Source organism: Hemitrygon akajei, chromosome 11 (assembly GCF_048418815.1).
Source record: "Hemitrygon akajei chromosome 11, sHemAka1.3, whole genome shotgun sequence".
Lineage (NCBI taxonomy): Eukaryota > Metazoa > Chordata > Chondrichthyes > Myliobatiformes > Dasyatidae > Hemitrygon > Hemitrygon akajei.
In genome coordinates, this window is record NC_133134.1 from 21,711,788 (window position 1) to 21,727,470 (window position 15,683).

At 42.4% G+C, this 15,683-nt stretch overlaps 1 protein-coding gene across 2 annotated transcripts in view; it reads right to left on the reverse strand.

Annotated features, from left to right (window-relative positions):
* The window catches only part of LOC140735378 (syntaxin-binding protein 4), a 120,562-nt gene that overhangs the window by 58,745 nt on the left and 46,134 nt on the right, over positions 1-15,683 (reverse strand). For both annotated transcript variants that reach the window (XM_073060363.1, XM_073060362.1), the window contains 4 exons: positions 13,677-13,751; positions 4,759-4,841; positions 3,284-3,395; positions 1,951-2,089 (listed from right to left, as the gene is read on the reverse strand). In XM_073060363.1, coding sequence (XP_072916464.1) covers positions 1,951-2,089; positions 3,284-3,395; positions 4,759-4,841; positions 13,677-13,751 — 409 coding nt within the window. The remainder of the gene's footprint in view (positions 1-1,950; positions 2,090-3,283; positions 3,396-4,758; positions 4,842-13,676; positions 13,752-15,683) is intronic.

Genomic DNA, 15,683 nt, shown 5'->3' on the forward strand with positions numbered 1-15,683 from the left:
CCAGTGGGACAACTTCACTTGCCCCATCACATAACTGCTTCCTTGACCTATGGACTCACTCTCAAGCACTCCTCATCTCATGTTCTTGATATTTATTGTTTATTTACTTATTATTATTTCTTTCTTTTGTATTTGTACAGTTTATTGTCTTTTGTACACTGGTTGAAGGCCCAGTTGGTGCGTTCTTTCATTGATTCCATTATGATTATTATTGTATTTTAGATTTGAGTAGGCTCGCAAGAACATGAATCCCAGGGTTGTATATGATGACATATGTACTTTGATAATAAATTTATTATAAATGCAAGAAGATAGCACTCACTCAGAAAGGCAATTTGTTGAGCATGGATGTGTTGGGTCCGAGGGCCTGTTTCTGTGCTATATAATCAATGACACTGTAAATACAAATCAGCAGCAAGTTCTACTGCTTACACCATTCAGTAGAATAGAGAGGCCATTCATTTCAATGAAGAGGAATAGTTGCAAGGACTTAGCTAATAAGTGATGTATACTTTTTGGAATTAAATGACTTTGCTGTTTTGATGTTTAACTTTAACTTTGTACATTTTTTGTATTTTGAATATTTTTTAATTGTCTCTGAGCGTCAGAGGTTTCAGAAATATTCATGGCTTTTCACATATTTGACAGTTGACTAAACTAGGAAGGCTATCTTAGTTGGATGTCAGAGACTTTTTCAGCAGTTCTGTGAGCAGAACTTATTCTACAACCAACCATCACTCTCACCTCACCTTGTGAGAGCAAATGCTTCTTGTTGTGTAACAACACCGTTTCACTGGCTCCTACCATTTACATTCAGACTGGCTTCAGAGGGCATGGTTACAATTATAAATCTCCAAAGGAAAGTTCAGTACTTGCTGTGTGGGTCAGTAATAAAAATGTGCAGTTCACCACAAGCAGGACAATCTAGCCCCTGAAATTAATTTCAGCTCATTTAGAGGTGACAACTACTTAAGGTGAGGTATAATATTGCATGGTGTCATATAAGCAGGTTGTGAAATGTTGCTTTCTTCAGACAATTGGGAAGATTTGTTTTTGGGAAACTGGATAAATACTTAATTATTTGCTTTTTACATGCCCTTCCTTATATCACCGTCACCCAAAAATCAGGTTAGATACTGAGGTCGTCTTTGATGATGAAATGGAAACAGAGCCATCCAGAGTCTGTACATGGAAATAGCATCTTCAGATTTGGAACAACAGTGGGTGGCTTTTAGATGACATCTACCTGACAGGAATTGCAGAAAGGGTTGTTTTGGGAATATGGAATCTGATTTGATTGGGAAGCAAAAGGTCAGAGGTCATGCTTCTGAACTTCTGTGGAATCAGGAATAGAAAAAGAAAACACACTGTGGTCAGGGAGATTTAGCATCAGAGGGGCAAAGGTTGTTTCCAGAAGAAGGGGAAGAGTTAATCACAAGAGTACAGATTAGACTGTGTTCTGATTCACAAACAGGAAAAAATGCAGCTTACTTAGTTATTATTTAACATTTTCTATAACAGATTAAATAAATCTGCATTCATGATTAACTGAGATAATTTGATAAATAAACTAGCTCTCGGATAAATTTTCTCCTATAGCTTCATCCCAATAAAAAAAATCAACAGTTCTAAACTCTGAATAAGTTCAGATGGGTAACTTTCACATTTAGTGCAGGTTTCATTATAAAGAAGCCATGTCCTGATCTACATGCCTAGACATGAGCAGTCAAGTAAAACTCTTAAACAAGTTACAGGTGACATCATACCCAGAAATATATATTGGGAAGGTGCAGAATTAATACAAAATAAGAACATGGCTTGACTTTAGACTTTATATAGAAATAATAAATATCAAATTATCTCAAAGGAAATTACAAATGTGTTTCTTGTGAAAAAAAAATAAAACTGACTTCAGTGATATTTGCAATTTCCCAGATAGCCAGCCTTTACCATTTGGCCGTCTTCCCCGAAGATGATATCCTCCACATAGACTTTGGGTCCATCAGGCCTGTTGGATCCTCCTGAGACAGTGAGTCCAAGGGCTGCAGATTTGGTGATGGTAACGAGCTGAATCTCTTCATCACTATGACTATGAGAAGAAAGAAAAATCTAAATCTGAGAGAAACAATATTAAATCTAAGTTCCTTAGAAAAAGAAACTCCCCTATCAATCAAACTGCAATGACTTTCACACTCAAGATATGAGTAAAGTTTGAATTTCTCAATTTTCATTTTCCATTGATTTTGGAGTATTTTTCAACACAAGAACACAAGAAAACAGAAGCAGGAGCAGAAGGTCACCTGGGTGCTCAAGCCTACCCCACCATTCAATATGATCATGGTTGATCTAAGCTGGCCTGAACTCTTCTTTAAGGTAGTTGAGAGCAAGGGAATTGTGAGGGGAAGTTGTTTCACACTTAAGACTTAGGAGTGGTTGGGACTCACTGCCTGAAAGAGGTTGTGATCCCAATTGGATGAGCCCCAACTATTCCAATATTCTACGAGGGTGCACACTTTGTCAAAGTCATAGAGCCACACGGTGAAGAAATGGACCCTTCAACTCCTACACCCTTGCTGAACATCCCATTTACAAGCACTTGATCCATGGTTTTCCATGAGTTTGGCAATTCAGCTGCTTGTCTAGATGGATCCTGAATGTTGTGTCTCCATCACCTCTCAGGTAGTGTCATCCAGATTCCAACCATTCCGAATCTGGTGGGGATCTCCAGAGAGGGTGGACTCCCCTCCAAGCCTCTTATCACCTCATAACTATGCCTCATTTTTAGATACCCCTATCCAGGTAAAGAGATTCTTTCTTCTACTACTTTATCCATTCCCCTCATTATTTTGTATACTATCAGATCTGATCTCAGTCTTGGCCGCTCAAGAGGAATTCAGATCCAACCTATCCAGTCTCTCCTCATAACTAAAATACCTCATCCTAGATAATAATTGGTAAATCTCCTCCGTACTCTTTCCAGTACAAACATAACTCTGGTCAGATAGTTCTTTCCCAGAAAGTATGGATGCAACCAGATGAATAGTGTCATGGTATATGCTGTTTCTCTGATTCACCAAGAGGTTTTGATCAGTAGTTGCTGAAATTGAACCATATGTCAGACTGAAAGGATTGCATGCTATTGCTTTGAGGCGTGAACTTCTCCATATAGAAATGCACCAGTGACAATTGGCCGCCTTTATTCAGAGGCCTGCACATCTCAGAGATCAGATGAGTGAACGATGAAGTGAGTGCCACAGAAAAATGGCAGAGTTTTCTGACGTACACTACATTAGAATGAAGTAAACTTCCAGTGTTTCCATTGGACGAGTGGCGGGAACTCATTGGGCTTGACAGTCGAGGGCTCACGGAAGTTAATGAGGTGCCTGATGATCTGCCTGTTCCAAATCCAAAGGGAAAGAGGAAAAAGATAATTAACAATTAAGATGAAGTCCGAAGAATCCTAATCTTATATATTCTACATCATCACTAGATTGCTTGCCCAATTGTAGGAGCCATGTATCTGTTTTCTGTCTATATTGTATTTTGTGTTGTGCATTTACTAATGATAATTCACCGCGTGGGTCGGGGTGTGGTAGAAGCGAAGAGTATAGTTAAGTATTCACACTTTGTCTAAGTCAGGTTAGTCTATGTAGAACCAGTGAGGCAGCTGGAATGACATTTTTTTTTGTTGACCACTTAAGAATGCTTAAATAGGCTTAAATACTTATGCTATTACTTAGAATACTTATTTCGATATATCACTGGATTTAGTTTCGCTGGTTTTAATTGTCACAGATTGTTTGTCGTTTCTGGTTTCTTAATAAGAGATCGAATGTATTCTTCGGAACTTGGACAGCACAGCCGTACAGCATTAACCCCCCCACCCCATGCTTAGGCTTTAAGCGGTTTTGGTTTGTTTTCAACTAACCGCTAAACCAAGGTTGCAAGGAATCAAGAAAACAATATTAAGGAGAGTGTCAAATAGCTGGCTTCAATTTGTTTTGCTCTAATGACCTTCCGCTATTCTGAAGGACACCTAAATTATTAAATATAATATTCAGTGGCAGGCTATTGCACCTTTGGAGCTGATGCAGTCTCACTCAGTTACTCTAACAGAGAGAGAACTTGCATTACACCTCTCCTGATCACAAATGAATTCCTGGAATCTGGGCATTGGCATAAAGTTGGCAGACATCAGGGGCAAGCATTTCAGCTGTGAAACACCTGTTAGTGATTGGCTTGTGAAAAGACAATGCTGGGAAGCCATATGGCACACTGGCAGAAGGCAGATCCCAGAGGAAATGACCGGCGATACCTCATAACCAGCAGCTGCGATGAAACCCATTTTAAAACACTGTTGTGGGCCTGTCACCACTTTGGTAAAACAGCCACTGGCTGCACTTAAAGATATCGTCACTGCCTGCTGAAATCATTCCCTCTGTCCAGCATATCAGATGGGAAGTGGGTGGGGCAGATCTGTGCAGGGACCATTAGCAGACATAAGTACAAGGAAGATTTAAAAAAAAAAAGATGCTGGAAGCTTGGAATAAAAACAGAAAACACAGGATATGCTCAAGGGCAGGCAGTGTCTGTGTAAACAGAAACAGAGTCCAACGTTTGTCTCCACAGACACTGATTGACCTGGTGTGTTTTTCCAACATTCAGTTTTTGTTCTTTAATGATCCTTTGCAATAAGTAGATTATATTGTGTGACAAACTTTAGAAATAGTTGGCATTGTCACAAAAACTAAAACTCACAATGTCCTCGTGGGGTGGGTGAATTCTGTACTGATCCTGTATTACTGGATTCATGGTTTTCCAACAATTCGGAAAATTCCCGCCTGTTAGGAATTAAATAGAACCACGATGACACATGTGCATTACAACAGCTTTAACATACTAAGAAACATCATTGAGATACTACGAAGTATTCCGTCTGGGTGCATAATGGCTTGGTTGGCAACTGCTCTGCACGTGACTGCAAGAACCTGCAGGAGTTGTGGACACAGCTCAGAAAATCATGGATTCAGCCTCCCCTCTACAGACTCTGTCCATACTTCTTGCTGTGTTAGTAAAGCAGCTGCATAGTCAACAGCTGCATCCATCCCAAACATTCAATCTTCTCCCCTCTCCCATCGGGCAGAAGATACAAAAACCCTGAAACCACGCACCAGCAGGCTCAAGGACATTATTATCAGAATCTTGAATGGTCCTTTTTACTCTTTTCCATCGATGCTGCCTGGCCTGCTGAGTTCCTCCAGCATTTCGTGTGTGTTGCTTTGGATCTCCAGCATCTGCAGATTTTCTCATCCTCTTATATTGAGGCAGTCATATTTTCTCTCAAGATAGAAAGATGCCATTCAGACGATCAGGTCTATGCCAGCTCATTAAGTAATCCTGTCTCTGCCATTTGTCCATTTGTTATCGTTCACATGCCATTATCTCCCCTCAGGTTCCAACCTCTTCTCTTTCACAACCTATGCACTAACTTTCAAGGACAGGTAGGTCAAATATGATGGCAGAATATAGTATTAATGGTAAGACTCTTGGCAGTGTGGAGGATCAGAGGCATCTTGGGGTCCGAGTCCATAGGACACTCAAGGCAGCCGCGCAGGTTGACTGTGTGGTTAAGAAGGCATACGGTGTATTGGCCTTCATCAATCGTGGAATTGAATTTTGGAGCCGAGAGGTAATGTTGCTGCTATATAGGACCCTGGTCAGGCCCCACTTGGAGTACTGTGCTCAGTTATGGTCGCCTCACTACAGGAAGGATGTGGAAACCATAGAAAGGGTGCAGAGGAGATTTACAAGGATGTTGCCTGGATTGGGGAGCATGCCTTACGAGAATAGGTTGACTGAACTTGTCCTTTCTTTTTTTCCTTGGAGCGACGGAGGATGAGAGGTGACCTGATAGAGGTGTATAAGATGATGAGAGGCATTGATCATGTGGATAGTCAGAGGCTTTTTCCCAGGGCTGAAATGGTTGCCACAGGAGGACACAGGTTTAAGGTGCTGGGGAGTAGGTACAGAGGAGATGTCAGGGGTAAGTTTTTTACTCAGAGAGTGGTAAGTGCGTGGAAAGGGCTGCCCGCAACAGTGGTGGAGGCAGATACGATAGGGTCTTTTAAGAGGCTTTTGGATAGGTACATGGAGCTTAGAAAAACAGAGGGCTAAGGGTAACCCTAGTAATTTCTAAGGTAGGGACATGTTCGGCACAACTTTGTGGGCCAAAGGGCCTGTATTGTGCTGTAGGTTTTCTATGTTCCTATGACTGTACAACTCATTTCTCGATACAGTGGATTCTGGTTAATCGCAGCAGCCGCTTCTTTGAGACAACTCTTAGAGAACAAAACTAATCAAGAAAAAAGCCAGAATTCCTTTCACTTATTTGGGACAATATGCCACTTAATTGGAACAGGAGACTGTTGCCGAACTGTTTCTAACTAGTGTCAGTCATGTGTGCTTCTGTGGCTGTTTGACACGACAGCGTGCTTAGAGCGAACAGTATTTAAATAGCATCAGTTGTGTGTGTTTGTGTTCTAAAAGCTGTGATTTTTGTCACTAATACTCGGCAAGAAATAAGCAATAAAGCAATTCAGAATTGTCCTACTCACTGCGGTTTCAAGCATTCAGACTTGGAAATGCCAGAAATGGCTGGGAGTGAAACTGAAACAATTTCACTACTTCAACAAGTTTGGAACTACGAAGAATGTGAAGGTATTGATAATCGTGTTGAATGTTACCTTTGGTCCCCATCGGTCACTCAGCTCTCACCTGCAGCTCCAAGTAGCTGTTTGCACACGACAACGGCAACAGCCTGGGACACTGCTTTGACAGGCGGGCTAAACCAGACAAAGGTAGCTGGTGGGTTCATACCTCGGTGAGATAAGGTCATGCCTGTCCTAGCACGTTAAGTCAGCTCCGGCAAACTGGGCAGATGAGATCTACAGTGGTTTCCTGTCATCGTCAGATACGACAGACAGCCACCAGTAGTATTGGTAGTGTTCTAACTTGCTCTGTATTTCATTGAAATAAATAATTTTTAACTCAGTTAAATGGTAGTTTGTCTTTTCCATGAAACTTTGGCTAATTAGACCAAAATATACTGGTCCTGGTGTGGCCCAATGAACTGCAACCCACTGCTGTATTTATTTATTTATTTTTTGTGATTGCACAGTATGTCTTCTGACACACATTGGTTGTTTGTCTGTCCTGGTTAGTGTGTAACTTTACATTGATTCCATTGTGTTTACTGTATTCACTGTGAATACCCACAAAAAATGAATCTCAGGGTAGCATCTGGTGAGATATACATTCTTTGGTAATAAGTGTTCTTTGAACTTTGATCTCACAGTGAGCAACTGCCCTGTCAACCATCCATCTTTGGGAGTTGTGAGGAAACTAGAGCTTCCAGGGTCAACAAATGTGGCCACTGGGAGCAGGCTTGAGGCCAGGGCTGAACCCAGATCGCCGGAACAGTGGAGTCTTGAACCCGAAACGTTAACCACCCTCTGCCTGGCCCGCAGAGTCCCTCCGGTGGTTAGTTTTGCTACCGGCACCTCCAGCTAGGAGGTCACTGTGCTGAGTGGGTACAGAGAGCAAGAGGAAGGAAACGAACAGAAGCTCTACAGTGTGAGTCACACTGATCCTGCCATGCTACTTACAGTGGCCAGCTGTACTCTGCTGAGACCCAAGGGCAGCAAGGACAGAATGCTTGATAAGAATATAGGGAAACTGACACAGGCATCTGGTACACTGCCAGATAAGCTAACATTGGCCTGAGGCTGAGTACATTGCAATGTGCATTGTAGGATCCCTGGAAGCAGTGGAGACTTTGAAACAATGTATGAAAAAAAGGGCAGCAACACTGACTGGGGTGAATATTTGACAAAGGAGTGTAATGGCGTTAAGAATTATTGGGGGGGGGGGGGGAGGTGGGACATCCTTCAGGGATTACGGACGGGATTAAGAGCCAGTTAATATAAACAAGAACCAGTCTTTAGTCTGAAACAAGGAATACTGAATAATTACACACCATTGTCTGCAGACAGCTATCTCTCAGGGCAGTGGTTTGGAATGCCTTGATTCCCATCAAAGGACTTTTAATATACAGAGGTGTTCCTGGAAGGTGGGACTGAGATACCTCCTGGGATGTGCTGGGACACATCGTTGGTGATATAACCTGGGGCCATCAGGTGTTTCAGGTCTTTCAACGTCAGACACCTTCACCCAGGCAACCCAGCCAGGGTTGATCAGGCCCTGGCTTGTCCCAGCAGCACTGGTTCACAGGTCACACCTCTTGATCAACAGGCATCTGGAGGCTCGGTCAGCAACCTCTATGATGATCCTGATGGCTGGAAACAGAAATGGTGGGGCGGGAGGAGGGGTGGTGGACAGATGGAGAAGTTCTCTCACTGGACTGTGGTTGGACAAGCTCTGATCTCCCAAGGAACCACTCTTGCCATGAACAATGAGTCATTGTTATCAGGGAGAGTGTGATAACACGGGCAGCCCACCAAATTTAATGTCAGGAGCTTATCTTAATCGTTCTCCTTCATTATTACCTAATATGTTGGGTGGTGGAACAGTAACTATTGGGGACGAGAGCAAAGGCCACAGCCAGGTGACCTTTGAAGGCTGTGCCCATCACTTGGGAATGCTGGGGTGTATTGTGTGTGGGAAAGGAAGGTCAGAGATCAGAGCTGGAGCAACACAAACAAAATGCTGGAAGGACGCAGGATGAAGGGCCTTGACCTGAAACATTGACTGTTTATTCTCCTCTGTAGATGCAGCCTCGCTTGCTGAGTTTCTCCAGTATTTTGTGTTTGCCAGTGAAGATTTCCAGTATCTGCAGCATCCCTTGTGGTCAGGGCTGGTAACCAGGGAAGGGGAACGAAGTGTGCATGACCATCATTGTGCTTAGGATTGGGAGAAGCTCTGTCATTGTGATAAATAGCGAGTGGGAGAGGCTGAATTTGGCTGTGGAACTGGGATAGAAAAATGGGCACTAGTGAGGGATTGGACAGGGCACTCCAGTTGACAATTTCATGGTGAGAACTTAACAATGAAGTGCTCTGTCTCCACATCTTGGGGGTAAGATTGGTAATATTCACCATTCTGGGCCCAGGGTTAATACTGAAGCCAATGAATCTGCAGAAATTTACTGAACCCAGAAATCATTGAAGTGGTACCCAAAGCAGTAGTGTGATCACTTGAGTCGAGTATGATGTTCTCCTAAGGGATTGTCCATTGGTGGGTCCTTAAATGGCTGTAGCAAGTTGAACACTGGTCCACCCCTCTCCTCCAGCCCCAACACCCTGACCTTTTCAATCTGGCCCGGTGCTTAAATCGGCCAAACCTTGAGTCATTCCTCGTTCTCAGATCTGGGCCCCATCACCTTGATACGCTCTCGGGCCTAGGCCCCACTGGCTTGATTCTGCCTTGCCTCAGTTCTGCTGCTTAGAATTGCCTCCGCCCCAGCAATGGGCAAATATCAGCTCATTTCCTGCTCTCAGGCTCAGGCCTTAACGCCTCCATTCAGCTTGTTCTCGCCTCACCACAACCACCCTGCACCTTCGAGACTTCCGCTCACACCGCAAAAATGGCAGGTGTATAGGTAGGTCAAAGACTCAACTCCGAAAGGGAAGTTACAGGCTATTTATTGCAGTGATCGCTTCAGAGAAAACGCGTGATTAATAAAGTAGTTAGTAGTTTTGTTTGCTGCCAGCAAGTCGTCCCTGTGCTTCACCATCGCCATCTTAAACCCAATGTTTGCATTTACCCTTCAGCAAAACCACTACCTTTCCTCATCTTTGCTTCCAGACCATTCACTGCCTTTGTAGATTGACCAATTGGAAGAAAATCCCTTTATGATTCTTTCCATGGGAATATTTCATTGATTTGGGCTACATGTTCGTGTCATTATTTATCTCTCAACTAGTATATCTAAAACAGATCTTCCATTATTCCAGTACTGACTAAAATTCATTGTCATAAATGTTAACTTAATTTCTCCCTCCACAAATCTTCCTGACCCCCATTTTCTGTTTTTATCCCTGAAAGAGTTTACTCATTATTTCATCCCTTTTTGCTGCAGCTTGTGGTGCTCAACTTAAATGAACCATTTCCTAATGCAACAATGACAGCGCACCAAAAATACTTCAATAACTTTGAGACAAACCGGTGGCTCAAAACAAGAAATTATGCAGATGCTGGAAATCTTGAGGAACACACACCAAGTGCTGGATGAATTTAGCAGGGCAGGCAGCATTGTGGAGAGGAATGAACAAGTCATTTCATTTTGGACCAAGACCTTTCATCAGGAAGGGAGAAGGAAGCTGTAGAGTGATATGTGTACAAGGCAGCAGGTGAGAGGTGAAACCAGGTGAGAGGGAATGTAGGTGGGTGGGAGAGGGGCAGTGAAGTGAGAAGGTGGGAGATGATGGGTGGAAAAGATTAAGAGCTGAAAAAAAAAATCTGATATGTGAGGACAGTGGACCATGGGAGAAAGAGAAGGGAACCAGAGGCACCAATGCTGTAAATAAATGTAAGTCTCTTTCTGATGCAGAATATTCCTTTTAACTACTTAGATTAATCCACATGCACTTATTGTCTCAGTGTACATAAATAAATATATTTGGGGATTTTATTTTAAAACAGAATTTGCTAAATGAGACAGGCATGAAACTTACATCTCAGTCCTTGCTCTGTAATCCTTGCACCTGGCTACCTGCCTAAATGGTGATTGTCTTCATCCTTCAATAAGTAGTTTGACCCAGCATGCATGTGTACCGGGTCAAAAACCCATTTGGCTCAATCCAGCTAACTCATTTCCATGGCTAGTCTCAATCTGCTGAATCGTTAACCCCCTCAAGCACCAATTTCTTCAGTAATCACAAGTGGACTTGTGATCCCTGTTGCCAATGCTTTTGTTAGCAACATCTACAATACCTTTTGGTGAAACAGCAGCAGAATAATTTCACCTCGTGCTTCTATCAAAAAGCTTCATACAGCTGTCAGAGATCATGGCTTTGGTTACAGTATATACAGTATACTATATAATATATAGAAATCCACAGCATAGTAAATTTTAAATTGACCCATTCAAGTCTAATGATTTAATCATCGTGGAGTCTTTCTACTCTTGTGGGATAATATCTTTCCTGAAAAGGGGATCACTCTGCTTGGCAGGTGAGAATTGTGGCTGTGAAACCATCTCAGGTTCTGGGGCTTCCTCCATGGCAATTGACTCTGGGACTCTAGGAAGTGGTTCTGACAACTCTGGCCACCTTTGTTCTCTAACAGTTGACTCTGCTCTTCTCAACTGATCAATGTGTTGTCTCTAGATGAAATCTGATGGAATCTCCACTGTGTAGGAGAGTGGTCCAGTCCTGTCCTTAATCTTTCCACTTTCGATCACCTCTGTAGTTCCTCACCAGGACTGCTTGACCAGGAGTGAAACATTGAACCTCTTTGTTTGAGGAGCCCTCAATTTATCCCAGCTAATTGTCCTGAGATTGGGTTTGAGGAGATCGGAGCGCGGACACAAGGGATGACCCAGGAACAACATAGCTGGTGGGTTGTAGGTTGTGGAGTGTGCTGCATTGTGATATGCAAGGAGAGAATTGGCGAGCTTCAGGTTCAGTGTCAGTGTAGTGTGTTCTGCTACCATTGCTCACAGTGCATGCTTTAGATTCTGGACCATCCTTTCCACCAAGCCATTTGTAGTTGGGTGGTATGGTGTAGACATAATATTTCTTATTTCACTCATTTTCAGGAATGACTGAAACTGTTTCACAACAGACTGTGCTCCATTGTCACTGACTAAGTGCTGTGGAACACCACTTCTTGAGAGGAGTCTTCTCAACACATCAACAGTGTGTGAGGCTAAAGTGGAGACTATTGGCCAGTTTTTAGTTGTATCCACTACTACCAAAAAATTTTTGCACGTTGATGGTGTGGCAAAATCTACATGAATCCTCCACCTGGCAATCAGGCATTCCCCAGGGATGAAGAAGCACTGCTGTTGGCACCTTCTGGATGTGTTGGCATCCTGCACACTGCATGACAAGCTACTTGGCTTGTAGGTCTATCCCAGGCCATCAGACAAAACTACAAGCCAATGCTTTACTTTTAACCTTGCCCAGATGACCAGCATTCAGCTCCTCCAACACTCTGGCTCTCAGCTTGGATAGTACAGCTCTCAATCACCATATAAGGCAACCTCCATCGTAGGCAAGCTTCACTGGATGGTATGGATCATAACATACGCAGAGTCTGATGTCACCATTTCCTTGGACTTTTGAAAACCACCTGTTACTGCTTCATCCATTGTCATTTCTTCCTGATCTGTGGTAATGAGTTTAAGAGGTGGAGCACAGTAGCTAGGTTTGATATGAACCAATTATAGTAATTGAAAAATCATGTGATACTTCCCTTGGCCTTTGGGCATCCAGCACTGCTTGAATTTTCTCAGCAAACTTGTGACACTTGGTTAAAAGAATTCACACTTAGAACATAGAATAGTACAGGCCCGTCGGCCCACGATGTTGTGCCGACCCTTAAACCCTGCCTCCCATATAACCTCCCAATAACCTGCATTGGACTGGTGTTTGTAAGCCCTTGCCACAGTTGTAACACGATTTGCTCTGCCTGCATTTAGATGATGCAATTCTGTTCACACTCACTTTCATTCCTGACTGCAACTCAGTTGTGTCTCGGCTGTTTGCAATTCTAACCGCTCTTTTAAATATAAGTAGTGCTACAGTTAGGAGCTGTTTTGGAATGCTTTGTTGTAAGATACTACAAACGAAGTGGAATCTCTCAGTGCATCATTAAGCCCATTATTGAACTGACATTGCTCAGACAATCTCTTTAATTCAGGCATGTACACTGAAATCGACTCCTCTTTCTTTTGAGATTCCACCTATGACACCTAAAGCGTTTTGCAATTAAGAATGGTTTTGATTAATCTAAATGTTCTTCCATTACTTTCACGAATCAGCAAAGCTCATTTCAGCTGGTTTGGTTGGAGAAATGAAACATATTAGCAAACTATATGCTTTTCCATCTAATGCACTCAGAAACTGGCACTCGCTTTTCATGGGCTATTTCATTTGCTTCAAAACACTGTTTGATTTGTTCAGTACGTAATATCCAGTTTCCTGTTGTGTAATCAAACACATCAATTTTTCCAGTGTAGCCAGCCATTTCTGCTCTTTTATTTGTTTATTATTATTACCATCACCCGGTACTTACTGTTTATAAACCCAGAGTTCAGACTTTCTTGCCTTTTTTAACTCAATCATTTCTGTCTCCTTTTCACTGCGCTTCAAAAGGTAGGCAGCCATCTCAGTTTATGTAAAACTTACTCATCACCACTGCTATGTCTTGTAACTCGAAAACTCATTGAAAGCTAAACAAGAGAGCTGGGAGATAACCCGTGTTCGTTCAATTTTACTTTAACTGAGGTGCACACATACAACGTGGTACTGTTACATCTTTAAAAAAATCATATGTTTATTCAATCAATATATTTACAATATTACTCACATATTATTGACATATCAAACACACAACAATCAGCATGACATTGTGGGCCGAAGGGCCTCTACCATCCTGTAATCTATAAAGAGACAACACATTAGACTACAGTCTAATGGTTTGGAGTTTCTTACCTTCCCTGTTCATCCCGTGCAATCATCAGCCTCATGTTATTGGATGAAGAGGCAGCTCGAAGGATTTCCACTGCACTAGAAATGAGGAAGATTGATTAATCCAGAAGCGTCACCAAAACAGACTTTACATCCATAGTAATGTAATGGCTATAAGGAACTAAAGTTGAAGATTAACTCCCTGGTTTCAACAGCTCCCTGAAAACTAAAGAAAATAAGAAACAGGGGCCCCCCCAAATCTGCTCTGTTACACAATAAGATCAGGACTGGTCTTATTGTTAACTCCACCTGCTACTAACTTCATGTTTGTTCCCCATTACCCTTAATTGTCCTGTATTTCAAAAATCAGACCATATCAGCCCTGAACATATTTAATGGTTCAGATTTCTGGAGCAGAAAAAGATATAAACAACAATATTAAAAATACCCTCCTCATCTTGGTGTATTGATATTGGGTTATTATTGTCACACATGTTGACAAATAGTGAAAACCTGTTGTGGATGATGCTTTATTTTGAGACTCTGACAGAAGGTGAAATTTTTAAAGCACATCCTAGAAAGTTTTTTGATCAAATATGTGGATAATATCACAGAGAAGAAAGGAGCTGAATCTTTAGAAATACTATGCAAAGGTCTTAGGCACACATATATTGTTAGGGTGCCTAAGACTTTTGCACAGTACTGTATTTGTCAACGTGGAGCTGAAAACGAGTTTGTAAATCTGGTAGGTGCAAAGGATGTTGGGAATGGCGGGGGTAGAGTGCCACGGGAGGGGTGTAAGACAGGCAGCAGAGGAGTGGCAGGGCGGGAGATGGTGTAAGTGCAGGCACACCCTGCCCAGAGACACCGGGCAATGTTATTTTATTCCAAACAATTAGTTTATTTATCATTACAGAGTATTGCTGATGCTTACTGTTCCTTTGCCTCTCCCTTCCCTTTTTCCCAACCGTGATTCCCCTCTCCCTGACCCCTTCCCATTCTCAGTTCACAATAGAAACCCGTATCAGAATCAGGTTTATAATCACTCACATGTGTCATTTCACTAGAATTCAGGAGAGTGAGGGTGATCTAATGGAAACGTATTGAATGGTGAAAGGCCTTGATAGAGTGGATGTGGAGAGGATGTTTCCTATGGTGGGAGAGTCTAAGACCAGAAGACATAGTGTCAGAATAGAGGAGTGTCCTTTTAGAACAGAGATGAGGAGGAACTTCTTTAGCCAGAGAGTAGTGAGTCTGTGGAATTCGTTGCCACAGGCAGCTATGGAGGCCAAGTCTTTATGTATATTTAAGGCAGAGGTTGATAGAATCTCGATTGGTCTGGGCATGGAGTGATAAGGGAAGAAAGCAGGAGACCAGGGCTGAGAGGAAAATTGGATCAACCGTGATGGAATGACAGAGCAGACTTGATGGGCCAAGTGGCCTAATTCTGCTCCTGTATCTTATGGGCTTATGGAAATTAGGTTTTTTTGCACAGCAGTACAGTGCAATATATAAAATTACTACAGTACTCTGCAAACGTCTTAGGCACCCCAGCTCTATATATTCACCTCAGACTTTTGCACTATACGGTAACTCTATTAAGTGGAGGAAGTGTCAGTGGGGGAGCATTTCAGAAATAATGACCATAGCTCTAAACTTTAAAGCTGCTAAGGATAATTAGGAAATTAAAGATCTTAATTGAATGAGGTACTTCCCAAAATGGTGGTGGAGCCAGGAACTCTCACAACACTTCAGAATTATTTAGCTGAACACCTGAAATGGCTGGAAAGCTGGAGAATGAGATTAGTATAGATTAGCACTCAATGACTATCATGAACACCGTGAACCGAAGGACTTCTTTCCACGTTATAAGATTCTGCCCCATTGTCCTGGAAATGTCTTGACTAAACCCACCTGTTCAAGCCCACTTCAAATTTTATATCTTTCAATAAGATCACCTCACATTCTTCTAGATTTCTAAGCGATGGCCCTGCTTGCTCAGTCTTTCTGTTATCAACTAAGCAGGCTGAG